The 23,109-nt window shown below is 38.6% G+C and overlaps 1 protein-coding gene and 1 long non-coding RNA gene across 3 annotated transcripts in view; one reads left to right on the plus strand and one right to left on the minus strand.

The window, feature by feature from the left end:
- cacna2d2b (calcium channel, voltage-dependent, alpha 2/delta subunit 2b) overlaps positions 1 to 23,109 on the minus strand; it is a 46,075-nt gene that overhangs the window by 5,972 nt on the left and 16,994 nt on the right. Inside the window, exons 1-31 of one of the 2 annotated variants that reach the window (XM_046029144.1) lie at positions 21,068 to 21,112; positions 20,542 to 20,586; positions 20,245 to 20,380; positions 20,039 to 20,170; positions 19,848 to 19,905; positions 19,711 to 19,761; positions 17,582 to 17,681; positions 17,315 to 17,476; positions 17,076 to 17,186; positions 16,873 to 16,951; positions 15,402 to 15,451; positions 15,124 to 15,213; positions 14,939 to 15,004; positions 14,498 to 14,572; positions 14,329 to 14,403; positions 13,453 to 13,524; positions 12,568 to 12,639; positions 10,071 to 10,132; positions 9,870 to 9,946; positions 9,709 to 9,769; positions 9,532 to 9,629; positions 9,352 to 9,442; positions 9,190 to 9,252; positions 8,967 to 9,070; positions 3,924 to 4,022; positions 3,638 to 3,729; positions 3,483 to 3,530; positions 2,744 to 2,815; positions 2,082 to 2,234; positions 1,942 to 1,994; positions 1,640 to 1,695 (exon numbers count right to left, since the gene is read on the minus strand). In XM_046029144.1, the coding sequence (XP_045885100.1) occupies positions 1,640 to 1,695; positions 1,942 to 1,994; positions 2,082 to 2,234; positions 2,744 to 2,815; positions 3,483 to 3,530; positions 3,638 to 3,729; positions 3,924 to 4,022; positions 8,967 to 9,070; positions 9,190 to 9,252; positions 9,352 to 9,442; positions 9,532 to 9,629; positions 9,709 to 9,769; positions 9,870 to 9,946; positions 10,071 to 10,132; positions 12,568 to 12,639; positions 13,453 to 13,524; positions 14,329 to 14,403; positions 14,498 to 14,572; positions 14,939 to 15,004; positions 15,124 to 15,213; positions 15,402 to 15,451; positions 16,873 to 16,951; positions 17,076 to 17,186; positions 17,315 to 17,476; positions 17,582 to 17,681; positions 19,711 to 19,761; positions 19,848 to 19,905; positions 20,039 to 20,170; positions 20,245 to 20,380; positions 20,542 to 20,586; positions 21,068 to 21,073 (2,509 nt within the window). In that variant the 5' untranslated portion in view covers positions 21,074 to 21,112. Of the gene's footprint in view, positions 1 to 1,639; positions 1,696 to 1,941; positions 1,995 to 2,081; positions 2,235 to 2,743; positions 2,816 to 3,482; positions 3,531 to 3,637; positions 3,730 to 3,923; positions 4,023 to 8,966; positions 9,071 to 9,189; positions 9,253 to 9,351; positions 9,443 to 9,531; positions 9,630 to 9,708; positions 9,770 to 9,869; positions 9,947 to 10,070; positions 10,133 to 12,567; positions 12,640 to 13,452; positions 13,525 to 14,328; positions 14,404 to 14,497; positions 14,573 to 14,938; positions 15,005 to 15,123; positions 15,214 to 15,401; positions 15,452 to 16,872; positions 16,952 to 17,075; positions 17,187 to 17,314; positions 17,477 to 17,581; positions 17,682 to 19,710; positions 19,762 to 19,847; positions 19,906 to 20,038; positions 20,171 to 20,244; positions 20,381 to 20,541; positions 20,587 to 21,067; positions 21,113 to 23,109 lie in introns of those variants that run through there. The other variant, XM_046029143.1, reaches the window with a different exon arrangement.
- On the plus strand, positions 10,809 to 11,800 carry LOC123956746. The gene is made up of 2 exons (XR_006821620.1): positions 10,809 to 11,109; positions 11,625 to 11,800. It is a non-coding gene; the product is annotated as an uncharacterized LOC123956746 (long non-coding RNA).

A 23,109-nucleotide genomic window follows, 5' to 3' on the forward strand; every position in this document is an offset into this window, starting at 1 on the left:
TGTGCGGTCTTTGGGGTGTACCAGCATCTGTCTTAGTGTGTTCTTGGGTTTAAAAAACACAGGGATGTTATGTTTGTTGAAAATCCTCCTGAGTTTCTCTGATACTCCAGACACGTATGGAATCACAATGTTGGATTGGAATGGATTGTATCTTCTTATACACACACACACACTATTATTTAGCCCAGGTAAAGTTTAATTTTGTCAATGTACTTTTTGTGTTAACAGAGAAACCAAAGGTAGCCTTTTACACAGCTTTGACTGATGCAGGATATGTTGGACAACACAGTTATCACACTGAAATACAGCAAGGTCTTCACCAACATTGGCAATTCTTACAATCCAGCTTCATGTAATACAGGTGCTGGTCTTATAATTAGAATATCATCAAAAAGTTGATTTATTTCAGTAATCCCATTCAAAAAGTGAAACTTGTATAATGTATACATTCATTCCAAACAGACTGATATATTTCAAGTGTTCATTCCTTTTAATTTTGATGATTATAACTGACAACTAATGAAAACCCCAAAATCAGTATCTCAGAAAATTAGAATATTGTGAAAAGGTTCAGTATTGAAGACACCTGGTGCCACACTCTAATCAGCTAATTAACTCAAAACACCTGCAAAGGCCTTCAAATGGTCTCTCAGTCTAGTTCTGTAGGCTACACAATCATGGGGAAGACTGCTGACATGACAGCTGTCCAAAAGACGACCATTGACACCTTGCACAAGGATGGCAAGACACAAAAGGTCATTGCTAAAGAGGCTGGCTGTTCACAGAGCTCTGTGTCCAAGCACATTAATAGAGAGGCGAAGGGAAGGAAAAGATGTGGTAGAAAAAAGTGTACAAGCCATAGGGATAATCGCACCCTGGAGAGGATTGTGAAACAAATCCCATTCAAAAATGTGTGGGAGATTCACAAAGAGTGGACTGCAGCTGGAGTCAGTGCTTCAAGAACCACCACTCACAAACGTATGCAAGACATGGGTTTCAGCTGTCGCATTCCTTGTGTCAAGCCACTCTTGAACAAGACACAGCGTCAGAAGCGTCTCGCCTGGGCTAAAGACAAAAAGGACTGGACTGCTGCTGAGTGGTCCAAAGTTATGTTCTCTGATGAAAGTAAATTTTGCATTTCCTTTGGAAATCAAGGTCCCAGATTCTGGAGAAAGAGAGGAGAGGCACAGAATCCACGTTGCTTGAAGTCCAGTGGAAAGTTTCCACAGTCAGTGATGGTTTGGGGTGCCATGTCATCTGCTGGTCCACTGTGTTTTCTGAGGTCCAAGGTCAACGCGGTCTGTGTGTAATGAATGAATATAATATCCAAGTTTCACTTTTTGAATGGAATTACTGAAATAAATCAACTTTTTGATGATATTCTAATTATATGACCAGCACCTGTACACATTCATCAAAATGTTGCTGTTTCCCGGTGGAACAACAGTTCAATGTTAACAAAATCCCTTTTTAATCAGGTCAGAACATGTTTATGGTAACTGAAGTTTGAGGCTAAAAATAAGGCCTAAATGCAAATGAGGTGCTTGTTGGATTTCATAGAACGGACTTATTTAAATCTAATTTAATAACACACACACACACACGCACACACAGATTGTGTTAAAATGCACAAATCCACCTTGGTAAAGCCAGCTGTTGTAGGCCAGCCCATACAGTAGCTGTTGGGCCACAGACCTGTAAAAGTGTTCACATTGCACTTTGTTAAAGACTGAAATACGATGTGTAAACATCAATAAAAAACAGTAAAGACAAGCTACAGTAACATGCTGCGTGCTGAAAATGGCAGAGAGTGGCAGCTGCCTAGCAATAAAAAAGGCGCTCCTGGTGTCATATGCAGACGTCTGTACACAATTAAGATTGTTTTAAAGGGCACCTAACTTGGTCTTGGTGTCATCTGATTTGCAGTAAATGAAGTCTCACCATGCCACTGTGGATGTCCACCAGGCCAAGCTGAGGATGTCGGCAATGGACGGCTGCAGAAACAGAGAGAAGTTACAGATGAGAGCTTTCCATCATATTAAAACAGATTCCAGAATCTGAAATCTGCAGGTGTCTCTTACCACAAAGATGCCCCTCGGTGCTGCACCAGTGTGGCTGCTGCTGACTGGTTCACATGCCGACTGGTAGTGGAAAGACTGACGCCGAGTGAAGATTGAGTTGTTGTAGAGTGCATGCATCAGGTAAGGGTCCACATCACCAAAGAAAAGACCAATCTGTGATCGGTGAACAAAAGGAAAGACAGTTAGAGAAAGGAAAAGAGAGTGCATCAGAGAAACAGTGACACACAGTGGTTCAACATAAACTTTAAATAACATAAACGTTTTCTACTTGTTTCTGTGTTCTTTATGTTTGTTGTTCATTTATTTGGTCCTGCAGTGACAACCGAGCTGAACTGGTATAAGCTGAAGCTGAAAACTGCAATGACTCAATCTGAATTTAGTTGAATTAAATACTTAATGATCCTGTAACAGAAAACTATTTTTGAAACCAGCAAACATACAAAATCTGATATAAGCATGCAATAACACCATGAACAGCAAGTACGTTGATAAAACTCCCAGAAATGAATTCACATCTGCTCACAAAAAAGGATCAGTTAGGCATATACTTAGAGCAGGATTGCCTTTCATTTTTCATCACTTTTAAAACATAAGGCATACTGTGTACTTTCTGCTAAATGGACACTGCAGAAGAGAAAGCACATTACCACACAAAGACGTACCTTTTTCCAGTGATCTCTCTGATTGGACATAACCAGGAACCCACCATCATCAATGAGATAGCAGAGGAGGTCCTGCAGACAACATGGCAGAGTTTACAACAAGGGTGGCACACACAGCAGCAGAATCTTTTAACATTTTACCACATCACTGAACAGAAGCAGAACAAAGAAAATCTCAATATACAGGCTGACATGATGTTATAAGAGGAGACAGCAGACTGTAAAAACCTGCAGGCAAGTCTATATGAACGTTTCCTACACTGCAAAAAAAATCTTAAGTCATTTGGTCTTAAATTGAACATTGATTTATATGAACAATTTGTCAAAACAAGCCTATTAATAAAAAAACTTGCTCCAAGTTTTCTAGACATTAAATACAAAAACAAAATAACAAAAATCCCTGATCTGATATCTTTCCTTTTGAGTGGCTTCAAGATCTGACTGAATAACTGGTTAAGAGGGAGATTTTTCACAGTGTAATATCCTACAAGGGACAAGATGAGCACACAGCCTAAAACACCCTCTTAATCTTAATCGTACACATCAGGCAGGCTGTGGATTTTGGTAATTACACTGGGCACATCAGCTTTAACAAGTGTTCCTCTTATCTGTGAGTTGAAAACAACAGCTGACAGACAAATTTAATAATCACAATAGTATTAAGAACACACTTAACCTGAAGGTCTGCCACAGTCTAGCGGTTGCGCTAATGTGAGAATGAAATGCAAAACATGCTTACGTCAGTGTTCACTTCACAGTCCATCTCACAACTTCTGGATGGTCCACACTGTTTCACAACATGTGTAATGAGACAATAATATCACTTTCGTCACAGCAAATGCAATCTAATTAAGTCATTAGTGATTATTAGTAAGTAGTAGCACCATGCTATACCTTGTGTGAGCCCTGTCGAATGTCTGACACATTGCTGGCCAGGATCTTAAACTTGTCCACCCACGCTTCCAGGTCCAGCTTCACTCCGACCACTGAGTGACAAGATCCACCGGATCAGAGCAAAGAAGAGAGAAGAGGGGCGAGAAGCAACATTTTGGTAAGATGAGTACAAAACAGAGGTAGCTGAAATATTTGAAAAATATTTTAGATAAAGAACATTCCTGAGAATCCCACATTAATCACAGGATACCACAATATGTTTGCTACATGAAAGTATTTTTCTCACCTGCAGGTTTGAGCAGTTTGCCTCCTAAATTAACCTCTACAGCTGAACTAACCAAAATTCCAACGGTGCCGTTTTCTGCACTCACGGGGTCGTCCAAGGCTGTTCAGAAACAAAACGATTAAACGATTAAAAAAAGCTGATGTGAGGTCCTAGTCACACATTTATGAATGCTGTATTTGTCAGTTTGAATTTATTTTTAAAGGCTCAGTGTGTAAATGTTATTGATATCTAGTGGTGAGAGTTGCAAATTGCACCCCTTCTCCCCTATCCAAGCGAGTTGTATAGCTACGGTGCCTGAGACAGGACAAAGATGTCCTCTATGAGATAGCAGAGAGTTGCCAGTCAAGAAATCAGGTTTCTTTTGATAGATTTATTAAGAAATTATATTTACTTAATTATTGTTGCTGTAATAAACAACAGCCACATCAAGAAATGAAGTGCCACATGATGTCTCATACAGTATTTTACAACTTGGGAGGGTTGGCTCATCTGGACTAACATACCAAGGAAAATGGGAAGAGGTGGTGGAGTCATGGTTTACCTGAAGAATAATATTCACTGCACCCAGATTCAACTATCTAATGTTAATCTGGAATGTATTGGACTAACTATCACTCTCTTTTCTCAAATGTCCTTTTTTTTTTTTTTTTTACTCTTATTGTCCACCTTCTTCTAACAATACCTTCTATGATGAATTTAAAAGGTTACTCAAATAATGTAATTCATAACAAGAAGTCTTACTCTTAGGTGATTTCAACATAAATTGGGATGACAAGAGAAATAGGAATTCTTTAAAAAGGATTACAGATAATATGGATTTTACACAACTAATTAAAGGTCCTACCAGAATAACTATATCCTCACAGACGCAAAGTGATTTACTTTTCACCAACAGGCCAGAAAGAGTTGAGAAAAAATCACCTCATTACTGGATTAACTGACCATAACCTAATTTTATTCTCAAGAAAGCTTACAAATAATAGGTTTAGGACAAATAAATATCATTCTCAGCATCCTACAAATCCTAAAAGTGAACTTGAGAATTTCCAAATGGCTATAAATAAAACAAATTGGAATGAATTTATAGCTAGGAGGAATGTAGAGGAAGACAGCGAGAGATTTACAAACACAATTCAGAGTATAGCACATCCCAAGGTAAGAAAAAGAGTAAAAAGAACTGTCTACCATGGTTGAGTACAGACTTACTGAAACTGATGAAGGAGCGAGATCATGTACTAAAACATTTTCTGAAGTTTAAATTGCAAATTGATAGACGCAAGTTTACAATGTTATGTAACAGGGTTACTCGAGAATTAAGAAAGGCTAAAGCAAACTTTTTTATTAGTATTATTCATGAGTCTAGAGGTAATACTAAACAAATCTGGGAGCATATTAAGAAATGAATTGGTGTAAATAACAATGGATCATCAAAGCAAGTACAGTTAAAGCTACATGGTAAAATATCTGAGGATCCCTTTGAAATGGCTGAAGCCATTAAAAGATACTTTATAGACTCTGTAGATGAGATTACTCAAAGTTTTGCTGAAACAGATTTTTACTGGACTGTCAGTTCCAAACTTCCACACCCCAATCCTGTTTAAGTAACATCTCCGAGCAAGAGGTAGTAAGGATAATTAAAACACTTAAGACTTCCAAAGCTAAGGACTGCTACGGCTCTATAATGCTCACTTCGTTAAAGGACTGCTTAGCTCCATCCATTACAAATATCATAAACCTCTCAATATCTCAAGGGATTTTTCCAAACACATGGAAAACTGCTATTGTGTCACCAATTCTTAAAGCAGGAGATCCCCAGATTATCAGTAACTACAGAACTATCAGTATTTTGCCTGTTTTATCCAAGGTGATGGAGAAGTGGGTTTCAGAGCTAATAGTCTTTTATTTGAACAACAGTGACTTTAGCCTCCATCCTATGCAATTTGGTTTTAGAGCTCACCATTCAACAGAGACTGCTACCCTTTTCCTTCTGGAAAACATTAAATCCATGATGGATACGGGTGGTACTGTGGGGGCAATTTTCCTGGACCTTAAAAAGGCCTTCGACAATGTGAATCATGGAATACTTATTAACAAATTCATTTAAGATACCATTAAGTGGATTGATTCATATCTAAAGGGAAGAACAAATTATGTAAAGGTTCAAAATCATAAATCCACCGCTTATACAAATAATACTGGTGTTCCACAAGGATCTATACTTGGGCCACTGTTGCTCAGTCTTTATGTTAATTATTTGCCCTTGGTTTGTCCCGATGTAGAAATCCAGTTATATGCTGATGATGCTGTTATTTATGTACACAGCAGCAAGCTGCTTCAAAACGGACCAGTGCAATGAACTATATCACAACATGGCTCGACAGATCATGTCTTACGTTAAATGTTTGTAAAACGCTTAGCATGTTCTTTTCAAAGCGACCATGTAGCACTCCAGACCCAGACATATATGTAATGTGCAAACGAGTTAGATTTCATTTAAGTAATTTTAGATTTGTTAGGGAATCACTCAGCCTTGAAACTGCTATGATATATATGAACACCATGATTATCCTGCATTTTACATATTGTTTGACAAGCTGGGCACAGGCTAACAAATCCACAATGAAGTCACTCGAAAGTCTTTATAAACAAACTATCAAAGTTTTTAGTTCAGAAACCTAATAGTTTTCACACCTGTCAAATCTTAAATACCCATAGACTTCTGAGTTGGGAAAACTTGATCACTTATAGTAACCTTTGTCTAGTTTATAAGATATTGCATAGCACTGCCCCACCTCCACTGAAGAGATTTGTTATGCAGAGAGCAGGCACTCATGTCACCAGAGGTATCACAAGAGGTGATTGTATGATTCCCACTCAAAAAAGTGCTTTTAATCAGTCAGGGTTCTCTGTAACAGCATCTAAACAATGGAATCTATTGCCAATGCTGATAAGAGAAGCAAATATTTATCGTTCTTTTACTGGTCAGCTTAAGAACTGGCTAATTGATAATCAGATATGTGCACATGAGACTACTGACTGCCTACTGAGATTTGTTGCTTGTTTGCAGATTGTCTTTTGTCAGTCTTTTTAATCTCTCGTTATGTTTTGTCTATGTTGTGTGCTGATATGTTATCTGTCTATTTTGTATATATTGTTATTACGTGTGGACTGTAATAAGTCATTTTATGTCATTTTAAATCTTCATTTTAGGTTGCCTTCATAATAACTGGCCAGGGACAACAGATGAAAATTAGCCTGTTGGGCTAACTCTGGCTCATTTACAGTTATTTTACTGTTAATTAATAAGCACTGTCCCTGTCAAATAAACAAATAAATGAAATGAAATGAAAATGAAGAACATCTCAAAAACTATCACATCTAGTGCATGTGACCACTGACAGATAACAAGACAATGTAAGCCTCACTGTTTCTGCACCACAGTCCATTATAAACCACATAATACATGAAGTTTACAAAGGCATTGGCTGGTGAGGATCAAGGCTCCTCTCACTTTGCTTAATTAGATAAGCATGCAAATCTGACCAAAATTTCTTTTTTAATTTTTTAAAATACAACAGAAACAGAAAGTAGTATTGTCAGCCATAATTTCAGCTTGTGGTAAAACGGTGCAACATTTTTTTAATGGGCATTTAGCATGTGAAAGTACAAATTACACATTTGTGTGCACAGTGGCAAAGCAATACTTTATTGCCAATTAATGTCACTGGTCAGCTGATTGTCCCGCTAACGTAAGCCAACCCACAGGCTGGAAAATAAGTAGGCGACATGAAATTAATGCAACTACATATTTCACACCACTGACAGGGGAAATACCTCACGGCTCTCTGTGATTATGGCCAGCTTCAAGCTAAAGCTATCAAACAACAGCTTTCATTTGCATCGCTAAAGTCTGACAAACTTAAGTTAATTACCTGTCCAGCAGAAAACCGACAACTTCAGCACCGCTTTGAAAACATCTGTCCAATGTTATAGCCTTCCATCTGGGAAAATCCACAACATCCATGATTTCTGCTGTCAGCTGTATCTGTCCCAACTCCTCTGGCTTCATGGTATAAAGATCCACAGGCTGTCGGCTCTCGTGCTAAATAATGTGTGTGCTCGTTCATTTGTCCAAATGTTCTCTTCTTACTTCTTATAAACCAGAAGACTATTCAGAGACTGTATTATATTCTTCTTATTATTATTATTATTATTCCCTCTTCTTCTATGTATGTATTCAGTGTAGTGACAGGCATCACCACTGCCGGAATTATACAGGCAGAAGAACACCATGATGACGAAATGCGCTCTGTAGCGCTGTTTGTTCGGCTACGGTAGAAACATGACAACAAAATACGGCCACCTCCATAGAAGGGGGTGCCTGCGGTCATGTAGATAAAAATGGCTCATTCTAAGGTAATAAAAACATAATGGTCTTTATACATCACTGAAAACATAGTTATGGATGTTGTATTACATTTCTGTCAATTGATCCTCAGAAATATTACACACTGAACCTTTAACTGAAATGAACTATATTTTTGCAGCCATGTGACAAATACTTGAGCATGAATGTTCATTGTTGACCTTGAGATGAGTATATGAAACAAAATAATCTCAACTCTCATAAGGTCCACTTACAAGACTTTTCGGAGCTTTCAACCACACCTCACGGTTTTCATCAGCGAATGGAACTGGCTCAGGTGTCATTACGTGACCACAGTGTGGAACATTGATCCCGTGATAACAGGTGGTCATATATATCTATATGTCTGATCTGAGACAGTACCAGTAAAATGATCACTCATAGTCTATATATCACTAATATTTACAGTTAAGTCTCATTCAATGACCTGAGGTACTGCACATTAAACCTGCAATATTGTTTTTGGCCACTGTTTTTCAATGGCCACTTGGGGCCCTAACTTGTGCGGGTTCATCACTGCGAGTGACCCCCTTCACATGCACACAGTCATTTAATCCATTGTCATTGTAAAAATTTTGATTATAGTTGCTTTAAGATGTGTTTGCGGAGTTACTCACAGGATCTGGACGGAGGTCTGAACATGTAGCCTTTGTTGTCGAGGCTCCGTCTGTAGTAATTCGAATTGAAGGGTTCAGGATCCTCATCCCATAACTCAGCAGCTCTGTACAAACATAAAACAAATAATTAAATGTTTTATGAAAAAAAAATGTTTATAGACAGAATATCTGTGGGATTACTAATATATTTCTCTGAATTAGTGAGTGCATTAATCTTACTCACATGTTGGGATAAACCCGTGTTATTCCTCCGTCAGTGGATGCAAATACAACCAGGAAGCCATACCTGTAACAATTAGTCTTTACTTTGTGAACGGCAAGTTTTTACCATGGTGGATGGTGTGTGAGAATGCTGTGTAAAACAACTCCATTAAAGTCCACTCACGAATTCAGCTCATCGGACTTCCAAGAACGAGAGGCCAGCTGCCCAATAATCCTAGAATCCAAAATTAGGTTGTGGATGAGGCCTTGGTCACCTGAGACACAAAACAAGTATATTATCTCATCTGTGTGTCTGCAGCAGTGGCATATATTGTAAACTACTAACCGCTGTTGACACACTCACACTCATCCGATTCTGGGGAAATGTCCAGCATGAGCGAGAGGAAGTTTTGCAAAAACTGGGTGTTGTTGTCAGAAAGATGCAGACGTTTGCAGTATTCCCTGGTGAAACAAATGGTAGAATGAATACTACAGAAAGAGAAAGTGTGAAATTAAGAGAGCATAGCTAGATGGTAGTCACCTTGGAGCCAGAAACACATGTCCTGCGGATTCAAAGGAGCTGGGGAGCAATGACTGCATATCTGTAACAGAGACAGAGGGTGATGTTAGTTTTTTTCATCTCATCTTTGTGTTGCATCTTAATGAAACAGAAGTGTGAAAGCTCTGCCTCCCTGTACTCACACTGGAGCTGCACCATCACATCACTCAGGTCTGCCTGGATGTAGTATTCATTATATGGGGATAGTACCAAACCAAGACTGCAGGTGGCAGCATCCCAACAAGGAGACACAGAGAGGAAACGCATTAGAATGAATCCATCTGTGTGAGCAGTCCTCATCAGGCCACAGCTCGTTGGTTATTCATAACATCGTAATGACTCACCTGTAATCTGTACCGTTGATAGGAGTCCAGGTGTAACCCCTGTGCACCTCATCAATGTATTGCTACAGAGACATTTGAGTTCACTTCAGTCAGCCAAAATAAACAGGCTACAGTTTTAATGCTTTTACCGAATGTAAAATGTGCGTAGTATGGCTTTGGTGAAGGTATGACTTGGAGTTTTACAACCTAGGTCTTAGTGTTGTAGTTTTTGCCTTCTCTCTCTCACAGCTTCTTTGTAATGAGGACTCAGCAGTATACTCAGCCCACAGAAAACAATGCTCACAGAGCTCAGGTCTTTGATCCACACCAATACAATTCAACATAGGATTGGTTTTATCACAAGACAACACCGAAATTTAAATTAGGTTTTAGGTTTAATTTAAAGTTATTAATGTTTTCTGACACTGTGACAGTTTTCTTACGCCAATGTTTTTTGTAAAAACAAAAAGTAGAAGAAGGTGCTACTAAATGAACCCTGTGTGACCTTATTGTCTTTGCTCGTTTGTTCGTCACATTGCACATATTCTTTTTACTGTGAACATTTGCACTTCCCTTGGTTAATATTTTGCAGGTTCATCCTTGCCACAGATTGCTCCTCACTGCCTCTCTTAAGACACACACTCTCATCCCCGGCCCTCTGCACTACTCTCTCTATCTATCCTGTCTCTCAAGCCATGTTCTTTCCTCCATCTCCCCAGACCTGCCATCCTCCAGTGCTCCACCAGATGCCCTCGGACTTTCCCTCCTTTCCCCATCACCAGACTGCCACACAAAAACTATACACCTGTTCCCACTTCCCTCATCAGCACTGCAGTTACCTGGCCTACTCTGCCCACTCATCAACTGCAACTTATGCTGCGTTTCAGGCAACTCGGTAATGTCCAACCTCCAACTACAAAAAAGCACTATGGAACGGCACTTGAAGTTGAAGTTCTTACTTGTGAACTCGGAGGAAAAATATGTACCCCGACTTCACGAGAAGCAGCTGAATGACGTCACACAACAATGGCAGCTCCCATGGAAGCACACATTGTAAATGGTAAATTACAAACTAAAAGGCAACATAAAGTATATTTGCCTGTAAAAAATAATATACATTATTATAGTAAAACCTGTTATGCATGTAAATTGATGTAGAAATATTTTGCTAATGTTATTAGGTAGCTAGTTACAGAAAACAATCTGAAAGTCATCTTCTCTGCACAAAAGTTATTCAGGAAAACAAACAGTTACTGACTTTTGAGGATTACAAACCGATTGCTAGTCTGGTACACAGTTAACAAGTAACTTATATTTATGTGACTTGTTTTCATTAAAACAGCAATCCTTTTAATTAACACCAAGGGCATTGCTGAGGTCCAATTGTGTGTATAAAAAATAAACATCAGTTTGTCACAGCATTGTTTTTCTTTCACTTTCATGCACCTGTCACTCTTTGAGGTCAGAAATTTCCAAGTTAAAATTTTGGAGTTCCAAGCAGTCTGTAATGCAGCATAATTCCCTCATCAGTCACTCACAATATATTCCAGTTCACATCCCTTCTCTTTTTGCTAGGTCATCAAAGTTGCCATGAGCCTAGTTGCCTTGCTGGTGTTTGCATTTGAGTTTTCGTTTCCTGGACCTGCATCTGACTGCCAGCCCACTGGTCTGCCAGTTTGCCTACCTGTACCTGCCTGCCTGCCAACACCTGCCTGTAAGCTCATTCATGAACAATAAATCATTGAACTGCACCAGTCTGCCTGTTCTGTCTGCATTTGGGTCCAATCCCCATTGCCCTGCATAACCCACCGTGACAATCCTCTTTGTTTTAAACACTGTACAACCATTTCATTTAAATAACTTTTAAAAAATTAATTAATTTTCGTTTGTTATGCACCAAAATACCAAGACACATTCTTTGTACGTGAAAACCTACTTGGCAATAAATCTGTTTCTGTATCTGAATGCTTTATTAGCAATGAGTTGAATTAATTTAATGTATATGGTCAAACAGTTACTTTAATTTGGATATAAATGCATATTGAAAGTTAAAAATGATTACTCGTCAATTATAGATTGCATTGCAGATTCTGTTTGAACTTTATACTGGTGATGAGTCTCATCCTTACCTACAGTATGTTGCATGTTACTGTCAAACAGCAGGTTTACTAGTATTTCACATCAGAACGTACTTAACAAAGTGTTGTGTGCAGTAAGGACATACTTGACATAGAAAGTAGCTCTACAGCAATATAGTAATATTTCAAGTAAAAAAAACTGTCTGAGCAGCATGTTTTACGGACTACACAGCATTGTAAATCAGTGAGTATTCGTCTACATTCTGTACAATAAAGCCAGTGAGTAAAATGTAATAGTAACCAATTATGTCATAACTAAGACTTTTAGGCAAATACTACAAAAGTAAGAAACAGGTTGTCAAAGACATAGGTAATGTTTCTCAAACAGAAGAAGAAAGAGGTGAAATATGTGGAGCTATTTAGAAAGAGAATTTACTTGCCTCATCAATTGACTTGATAAGTGTTTTGACCTGCATTTCACCTGGTCTTCCGTCAATCATTTGTCGTCTGATCTAGAGAATGAAAAAACACAAAGTGTTGAGAATTATTGTGAGCCAGCTGTCAGGTGTGGAGAAGAAGATTTTCAGAGACTGACGAAGTTTTACACAGCAACGTTTAATGAGACTTGGCCAAGGAGAAACAGTGTCAGCATCCAACGTGTAAACACAAGCAATGCTAACACCAACATCTTTTGGTCCCTTTTTATGTTCCTGTCTTCCCTTTAGTGCCTGTAGGTTTCTCTATTAGGTTACCTTCCACCTAGAACAACTAATCTATCTGATGTTTAGATTCTAATGCTTCGCCATATTGGAATCTCTCACTATCCCTTAGTTGTACCCTTATCTGTGGAGCCAGTGTGTTCTTGTAAACATTTTTGTTGGACTTAACCTTGTAAGATTCCCAGAGAACACTGATATCTGCTAGCCTGACGTCTGAGCTACTGTCTCTAACTAATCAGTCTATTATTGTCATCTTGACCAGTACATGTGAGAAATACCTGAAGTCATAAATGTCGGATAAACACTTAGGGGTCAGCTAAACTACTCTAAGCTTTACCTGTCTTACCTTTCCCTGTTACATCAACTAAGACACCTAAGAAATATTCTTAACACAAAGCAGTCTTTTTCAGTCACTCATCTTACTGAAACATGTGGGCGTTCAGTTACCCGCACTGAACACTGCAGAATGGTAGGCAGATAGTCCCGAGGCAGATAATGTTGTTCACTGGCCTGGTAATAACTTTGAACATGAGCTTTACAATGGTAAGGAACAGATAATGCCTGAAAACAGAAACTTTTCCGTTATAGTTAGCACTAAGTGCTTACCTCCTCTTTGTTGCTGTCCTCCACCTCTGCATCCAGGAAGTCCAGTGTCACAGGCTCAGGGAGGTTCACAAGCTGAGAGTTGTTGTAGAAAAATACATTAACATCAACTGTAGAACAGGTATATCAGCATCGTAATTGTATGCCTCCACCAACCAGTCAAGTTGTAGTTTATATCCATGTCTGTCCAGACTCATAATATATATAGTGAACACTTGGAAGAAATTGAATATATATATATATATATAGGTATAAAGTGTATTTTCTGACTAAATAAAGTTATCACTATATATGATACATATTGTATATATAACTCCAGTGAATAAACACGCACACATGTACTTGATTACTATGTAAAGATTGATTCTTACAGAGCATAGCCCAATAAAATGTGTTGCTTTTGTTTTCTCTTTACATTTTTAGATGTGAAGCCTGTCTATGAGCTGTAGGTGAAACGTATTCACAAGATCATAATTAGCTAGGCGCGCTCAAATACGCTGTTTGCAGATAGCTCAAAAGCATCTACTATTCATTGTCTGACCAACGGTGAAATATTTTCATAAATTATTGCATTTTGGCCAAAAATCTGTTTTGTGAGTCCACAGTGACCTTTGACCATCAAATTCGAAAAGTGGACGTTTGTGCCAAATTTGAAGAAATTCCTTCCAGGCGTTTCTGAGATATTGCGTTCATGAGAGAGGGATGGACTTACGGACCACCCGAAAACCTAATGCCTCTGGTCACAGCTATCACCAGTGCAGAGGCATAAACAATCGTAATTTGAGACCAAAAGTTTTGTTATAGACCCGTATTCTTATCCATATGCCTCCCCCTCCCTGCTACCCGTGGGATGTTTTTGGCAAGTTTAATATACATCACCTTTGGCTGAAGATTAGGGTGAAGGAGAAGATATCCATTTGGATCAATGGCAAATATGTATCCATTGGCTCCAAGCTGTTGAGGAAGTAAAAAAGCCACAGATAGCAGTTCATCACAAGTACAATGAAGAAAAATGTGACTAATAATGGTGCTAATGTGATGTACATACATTGTACCGTGGTGTTAGTCGCTTTATCTCATCAAGATGCACGTCAACTCCCATGACACCTAATATTAGCTGATTCTGGTCAGACAGAAGCAACAATGCATACAGATAGTTACTGACTTTCTTGCCAAAAGTTAGATGATACCATAAATCCCACTCTTATGTCTGTCTGATAAATATGTAGCTGGAGGCAGCAGCAGGTTAGCTGAGCACCAGGAAGTCGCTGCACCTTGCCAAGAAATAGTCAAGGCACATAACCCACCATAAAACCTGTTTCCAGTCTTTAGCTTACCCTCTCCTACCTCTAGGTTCATATTTGCTTTACAGTCGCAAGAGCAGTATCAATCTTCTCATCTAACTCTTGGCAAATAAGTATATATTTCCCAAAATGTCATTCCTTTACAAGTAGACATTTAATATTCAGAGTACAACTAGTTGTGTTACCTGTGAGTTTCCATCCATGGTGAGATTAAAAACAGGTAAAGTCCCAGTTACTACCATGCCAAGACCCTACAGAGTCCAAAAAAGTCCAAAATCATATAAGCATATGAGTATTTGTATTCAGTTTGTATGCTTGGTGGCTTCACTGTATTTGATCACACATAGCCTACAGGATCATGCAGTCTCACCAAAGCATCCTGATACACATTGGTCCACTGAACCTGCTTGGCATCGTCGCCTGCCAGAACCATGGGGCGTCCCAGCACGTCAAGGTACTCCTGACAAAACAAGAGAGATACGTGACCGGCTGGAGCTGCAAAAACAGCCAACAACATCAGGCCAAGGGGAGAATGGGTGTGCAAACAAATGGAAGAAGATGTTTTTTTACAGAGGGAGTGAGCGCCACAAGGAGAAATAGAAACAGTAAATGTGGATCAGCTGTGTCAGAGGCACTAGACAAACCCACCTGGGTGTTAATCCTTATTGCACAGATGGAACGGATCTCAAAATAGTAACCTGGCGCGCGACAGAGAAAAAAGTCAAACAGAGGGAGGGGGAGAGAGAGAGAGAGAGAGAGAGAGAGAGAGAGAGGGGAAGAGCATGTGTGAGCGATGCTATTGAAAAAAAACCCATAGGAGTGGTGCTCATAAATATTCCACATTTTACTAGATGTTACTAGACCAGTAACTCAGCCACTTAACTCCCACAGATATGAAGCTTAAAGAGGAATATCACTGAGCTTTAAAACTGAGGTATCTGTGTTCAGAAAAATGAAAGAGAAAACAACTCTGTGTGAACAAAAGTGTGCTGACTTTTGTGAGCACCATTAAGCCACTGTCCCTGCAGGAGCACAAAGAATCCTCATGAATACAAGTTCTTCTGTGAAGATCGATGTCAGCTCTCAAACAAGGGCAAATCTGATCTTCGAGAGGAAAACTGAGCAAACAGAACCTTGTGAGGACAACACTGGTCTGCTCACAGATCTGAAAGCCAGGCCCATTAGTAGGATCAGTGCACTGTACTGCACATTAAACTTAGTGGTTTATTTGTTTGTTATTTTGTCTAAGCATTTATTGATAAATATACAGAAGACTTTTAGTAGTATGGACTGAGTGGGCTTATTATAGCAATACATTTAAAGATTGTCTGCTAAGCTAAAAATACATGTACTCAACTTTATCTATCTATACTTTTTAACAATGATCCTGTTTGGACAGTACAAAAAGTAAATATTCTATAATTAGCTTTTGATTATTCTTATATTTTTTGCTATTGCAAGTGAACTACAGATTGCAGTGTTTACTTTAACACTTCAAAACTTTATTGTATCAACATATATCTTTTTGATAACATGGAGCAGTTCCATTTGTATTGTGTAATTGTATTACTCTCTGCAGTGATTCCTCACCAGGCGGTACTTCTGCAGTTGACGGGGGGTATGTGGAAATCTCAACTAATTAACCAAACTCAAATAACTCAACAAGAAAAATGGCTAAATAAAAATACACTCAATATATTTGCATATTTTAATCAGGAAAATAAAAAAACAAAATAGTATTACAAATTAGTTCTATGCTGATCTTTAGTAAATTCAATAACCAGTAAGTTGGCCATCAATCTGAGTGAGTGAAAACTAGTAGAGAAGCAAGAAGAGAAGTTGAAATAGTTGGGTATAAACAATGACTTAACTGCTGAAACTGTCCAAGTGAAACGTAATAATTTCCAATAAGTTTTATATTATTATTATTATTATTAGTTATATTATATTATTACCATTATTATTCATTGTGTTAACTAACATCCAGTTTATAATCTAATAATAAGAACATATTTGGAACATGATGATGAAGGAATACTCAAGGTCATCTGAAAGGGCTGTTGAGGTGCATATGTGGAATGTAATAAAATGAATGAATCACATATTAACTTCAGCTCACCTTTATTGGTGCATGCGATCCATTGTAAAGGTGTGACATCATAGTTGTGTTGACCCACAGAAAAGGTGAAAACTCGAACCTTAGGGGGACAAATCAAGAAAATTAAAGCTTTCAGAGGCTGATTAATATGCTGATGATATTTTCAAATGCTGGATATAACTGAAAAGTTTCTGTTATGGTGAAATGATCTGAAGAAAACCAACTGTTTTGTTTGGCCAGTTGTATTGCATGAAGACATCCTGAGCTCTGTCCTCTCCTCCGTCAGTAAACAGCATGATTATTTTATTGCAGTTGGCCCGCGGGACATTTGTCTTCTGAAAAATACATTTAAAAGTGAGATGAATGAAAATGAACAGTAGGGCTGGTCAATGCAGTAAAACAGTGTGTGGAGACACTAGTATTGACATAATCCCCAGTCGATGTAAATCAATATTACACTTGCATTTAACAGCTGGTTGAAGGCAAAATGAAATCCAGACTTGTAATCAGTGGTGCCTTTAGCCTGCATCTGCTGCACTGCATCCTTGAAGATCTTTTTATTGCGCACGTTAGCCTGGACGAGATGTTTGAAGCAGGGAACCACAGCCTCGGCCTTCTCGTTAAACTGAAACACAGCAGGAGAAGGAAATAAGTATAACAACAAGACAGAGAGATGTGGAATGATGGAGAATCAGGGATGAAGGGTCAGTAAGTTTTAGCAGATACTAACCCTGGCCACGTTGACATAGTCATCATCAGACAAAGTGTCCAGCATTTCCATCACTGACGCTTTGATCAGTTTCAGGGTGAGTCCACTGACACTGCCGCTCCTGAGGAAACCCACAAGTATCATCCCAGTCAAATACATGCATAGAGACAAAAGCAAACACAAGCAAAAAGATAACTTTACATACAAATATGCAACATTACACAGCAGCACATGTTTCAGTTTCAAGTATTTACTATAACGGAAGGTGTACAGTATGTGAGCCCAGCTGCAGTTAATATGAATAAAGTCCTGCCAAATGCTGTTTAAGACACATTCTGTGCAAATTAGTTGTGGAGCTGCATTTGTGCACTCTCCACACAACAGTGGAGGATATGTGAGGAACTGTTAGCTCAACAAATAGATCAGTGGTTGCACTGTAATGTAAAACCCTGTCAAGAGTCTTCAGTAGTGCTGAAACACATGCTCCCTCCAGATGTTCAATCACAGACATGATTTCCCCTGCCTCAGTGATAAATCCTTATCAGCGGCTATTTGTTTGTATTTCCAGTCCCGCATTTTGCAGTCCACAGAGGAATGGACTAATGTACAGTGCATTAACCCAAACACAATTTTCAGCAGAGCTGCTAAAATTGCAGGCACAAAAAGCCTTAATGTAACCCGAGTGAAAATATGGAAAAACACTATTTAGTCCATAAATTCTGTCTGAATGAATAATTATAAAGCCTATTATCTTCAGGTTTGGGGCCTATAGTTTTTTTTTAGCAGTATTTCTTCGTTATTTGTACTTGAATATGTGGCTGCCTCAGTCTGAACAAACAAACATGTTTCATGTTGTGAAAGGTCACTCATGAGGGCTTCTCTTCTATTTTTCCCTTTCAACTCAGTGATAGGATTCATTAACCTTGCAAAGAGTGCCAATGAACGATCCATCAATTGCAACCATGGGGACAGCACAGTCACACAGCGGGCCGCTGTACTCGACCATGACCATGAGTTTGAATACACTCAGCAAAACATTCTTTTGATCTACATTTGATCTATCATAGAAACAGGAAACAGTGGATAAGACACACGCCTTTGGTGTGAGAGACCCGGGTACGAATCCACTGTGAGACGCCACTGTGTCCATGAGCAAGACACTTAACCCCTACTTGCTCCAGAGGTGTGCGACCTCTGACATATATAGCAATTGTAAGTCGCTTTGGACAAAAGCGTCAGCTAAATGTAAAAATAAATAAATAAATAAACTTATCACTTATTAAAAAAAAGTACTTCATGAAATACATGAGGAAAAAATGTAATTAAAATAAATAAAAAATAAAAATGGAAATCACAAATAAGTAAAACAGACTGACTAGAGGAAAAAAACTAGAATAAGTAGCAACTTTATATAACTACAACAAAAACCTTAAGCTAAAGCAGGCTGCTCAGATGAAATCACAATATGCCTTCCGATAAAAGTGCTCTGTCCGAAGGTAACAAAATCCACCTACCAACACCTCTAAAGCTAACTAATTAATAGTTCAGACACTTCGTTGTTAGCATGGCTTAGACTTTGTCAATCTCTTTATCCGACTCTGTAACAGAAAGGGAAAAAATGAATTTTCCAAAATGTTGAACTTTTCCTTTAAATAGTAAACGATCTTTCGTAAAGCTCATGTTTCATCAGATTGTATCTACTGTATCTTCTGCTGTTTTATAGCACTGTGAAACTGCTTGTACAGGCCATTTAGATTTTGTTCTAGTGTCTGAATCATCTCTAACGTAACTTTTAGGCTGTTAGACATAAGCAACATGAGCTGCACTCTCAGCTGGTTTTGGTGCACAGTCAGTGACAGGTGCTCTGTTTTTCCATTACAATACAACTTTAGTCTTGCTTCTTTCTCTAGTTTTGCTGGCATATAGGACCAGAACCATGAAGAAGCTGCACACTTATGTGAAATAACCCCATAGATGGGCTCTTCACTTCAAACGCAAGGAAGGCTGAAGAAAACTTCACGGATGGAAGTATGTTTTTTTTAATTCACTGGGAAACAAGCAGCATACTCTACATTTACATGTTAGCCAATTACTAAACCTAAGACAATTACAAACCAAACTTTGTGATTGAAATGTAATTAATTACTTACACATCAACAAGAATGACCATGTCTTTGGGGGACGAGGCTCCCTGGATGTACCTATGACAATGGAAACAAGAGGATTCAATACTTCAACCCTGTTAATCTATTGTACTTCAAAAGATGTTTTAAGCATCATACTGTACCAGGGCCTCCTCCTGACGTCATATAAGTCGATTTTATCAGGGGCTTTCCAAGGTGTGGCTGAAAAAGACAAATATGTTTCCCTCATACTGTTAATTAATGTCAATTTATGTCAATTTAAAATGACAGACCAAATTCAGCCTTCATATTCAACATGGGGTGAGGAAGCACAGGAACAGATGCTAAAACCTACCTGGGTAGTAGCGAGTGACACCCGTCGCACTCCCAAACGCTTGCCAAAGTAGTGACGGATCCTCCCGACTGTTGTCCATGAACACTTTCTCCAGCGCCTGCGTCCAGTTCAACTCATTCAGAATGACTGGAGCTGATGGGAAAAGAGTGAAACTTGTTAGATGTGCTCCTGAAAATATGTGAATACGTAATAAGAACTTCACTTGCCTCCTTTATAAATATCTGTGGGTATTTGAACAGCCGTGTGGGAATAGTTGACGTTGTTTTTGAAGTTTGGATCATACACAAACTCCAGCTTGATGTGCGAAGGATTTTCCACCTCCCCTTCTCCGTCCATTGAATACTATAAGAACAAGAGAAACGACCACTGTATCAGTTTTAAGTCTCTTTATTTCAATCAGACACTTTTGATTTTGCAAACAAATCCAGTAATCTTCCTTCTGTCGAATGGCCACAGTAAATACAAACAAAGCAGACAAAACAGTTTATCCGTCCCTTACTCACATAATCCAGCTCTGCCTTTGAGTCATAATAAGCCATGTCCAGCTCCTAGAGGAAAACAGATGCAGACATGAGGAAGCTGCAATGTTGACAACTGTGAAACAACATGTGGACGAGTAGTCATATGAACATACAGGTCAAGTCAACTTCTAGACACATGGAGGGTACTCAATTAGGGTTGCAACAAGACCATTTTCATTAATTATAATTAATCTTCACTATCGATTTACCATGTCAATCCTCAAAACTGCATTTTTGTACTTCTTTCCTTTATCTAACTCTTAAGTCTCACATTAGCTTAAAAAATATGGATGTAATGAACATTTTCTTTCAGATAATCAGAGCTCTTCACAAATAAACAAAATGATTGGATGTACTGCAGTCAAAATCTATGATAAGTTTAGGTTTCACCAAGAAAAATCCAAATGTGTCAAATCTGATAGCTCATTACACAATAGTAACACAGCTCACAGAGACTATGGCCATACAACAGCACCGTAACTTGTGAATAACATAGGCTACTATTTACAGTCATGATAATGAACTCTTAACAGCCACTTCCATTTCGGGAGAGTGGAACACAAACAAACATATGCTGCCTGGATCACCATAGCAACATTCAAAGAGGGGTTACAATTAGGCATCATAGCTAATTTTCTCACAAGAACCAAGTCTATTAGTGTGCTGATTTCCAGTGAGATAGACCAAACAGTTCACGCGTAAACCTCACATAAAAGGTGGAACTGATATGTTTAATCTATCAATATTGTGCAATGAATTCATCTTTCGTCTGTATTGTAAAATGGCTACAATTACGACAAATGTCCATCAGAAGTTACCACATCCCAATGTTGAGATGTTTCTACAGTTTCTACAAACTGGTCATTTAAAAATGTTTAGTTTACAATGATATAAGATGTAGAAAAGCAGAAAATCCTTGTGTTTGTGAAGCTGTAACCACCAAATGTTTTGCTATTGTTTTCTGCTCAGTACTGTCACATTATGAATCAGTAGACAGGCTGCAAGGCTTGGACAGAGCATCGCCATCTGTTAATCTTAGTTTCAGAAGAGACCTAACATACTTCAGAATAAGCGTGACATCTACTCAGAGGCTGCTATGTTCCTATTTTTGGTCTGTTCTGATTACCAAATCTTATCTCCAAAGAGCGCCTTAGCCTATACTACAGTTCAACTAAATGTGACAAGTCTCTGTCTGTCTCCTGTTTGTCTTCTTGCTGTTAGTAATACGGAGCACAGATGAGCACAGTTCAGTCCAAATAAGTGACATCCTCATCCTCCATGTTGACTTCTCCAGAGAGCTCTACTTCTTTAGATCTGAGCTGAGATGAGAAAAGGATTCTACAAGAAAGGTTTACTAACAATATTATGAAAATCTATTTTTTGGCATTTGTGAATAGATTCAGAATGGTAGATGAGAACCGCGATTCTTGTGTGAATCGATTTTTACACCCACTCCGAGAAATTATTAGTTTTTAGTTTTAAGTTTTATATTTTTGATTTTTTGTTATAGTTATTTAGCTATTATTTAGTGTCAGAGTATCTCTTGAATGGGCTCTTCTGTCATCATACATTACCCTTACCTTTAAGTATTGCAACATAGTGACTCGGGATTAAAATTAGGGAAAGTTAAAACAATAGTTTGACATTTTTGGGGAATGCTCTCATTCACTTCTTGTCGCAATTCAGATGATAAGCTTGATACAACTACAACTATGTAATGGTTAGCTTAGCTTAGCATATGTAGTGGAAACAGCCATGCTGGCTCTACACAAAGGTAACAAAATCATTTAAAAAACCAAAGGGTAAAAATCACAATGCATATATGGTCGGTTATGTGCAGTAAGATTATTTTGTGTCCGGGTGCAGTAACTTTTTGTAGATTTAACATGTTAATTAATGAGCTTTAGAGGTGCTGGTAGGTGGCTTTTTGTTACCTTTGGTAACAAGACAGGCTAGCTGTTTCCCCCTGTTTCCAGTCTTCATGCTAAGATAAGCCAACTGACTGCTGTATCTTAATTTTTCATATGTCAAACTTATCCTTTAACTATCATATTATGTTTCACAGAGACTAATGTAGATTCAGTTTGTTGTGACTGAATGGCAAATAATGGCAGTTTCTCACTCAAAGGTAGGAAATCAATGTGAAAGATTATGGCATGTTTGGAAAGTCTAGACCATTTTCAATGAATGGACTACAGCAAACTGACCATGTCTTTTAAAATGACAGAAGGATGCAGAGCCTCAGAGAAGGACGCGAGAGGCCATATGAGAGGATGAGGTTAACCTCATCTCATGTTCTTGGGCAAATGAAGCAGACTGAGCGGAAAAGTGGAATGCCAATGTGCGTAGGACTCAACAGAACTGCACGGCTGAGTGCACTCAGTCATCTGTTTCACCCAGCTGAGCACTGAGGGATCTGCTCAGCTGACTGGTGTAAAGGTTCTGTCTTTCTCAGGTCGTCCTAGTTACAGTCACAGCGCTCACGGACACACCCATCTGGATTGAGTTTACATCAGTGGTTATGATTAATCTGACTGTGTAACATTTCCA

This window comes from Micropterus dolomieu, linkage group LG18 (assembly GCF_021292245.1).
Source record: "Micropterus dolomieu isolate WLL.071019.BEF.003 ecotype Adirondacks linkage group LG18, ASM2129224v1, whole genome shotgun sequence".
Lineage (NCBI taxonomy): Eukaryota > Metazoa > Chordata > Actinopteri > Centrarchiformes > Centrarchidae > Micropterus > Micropterus dolomieu.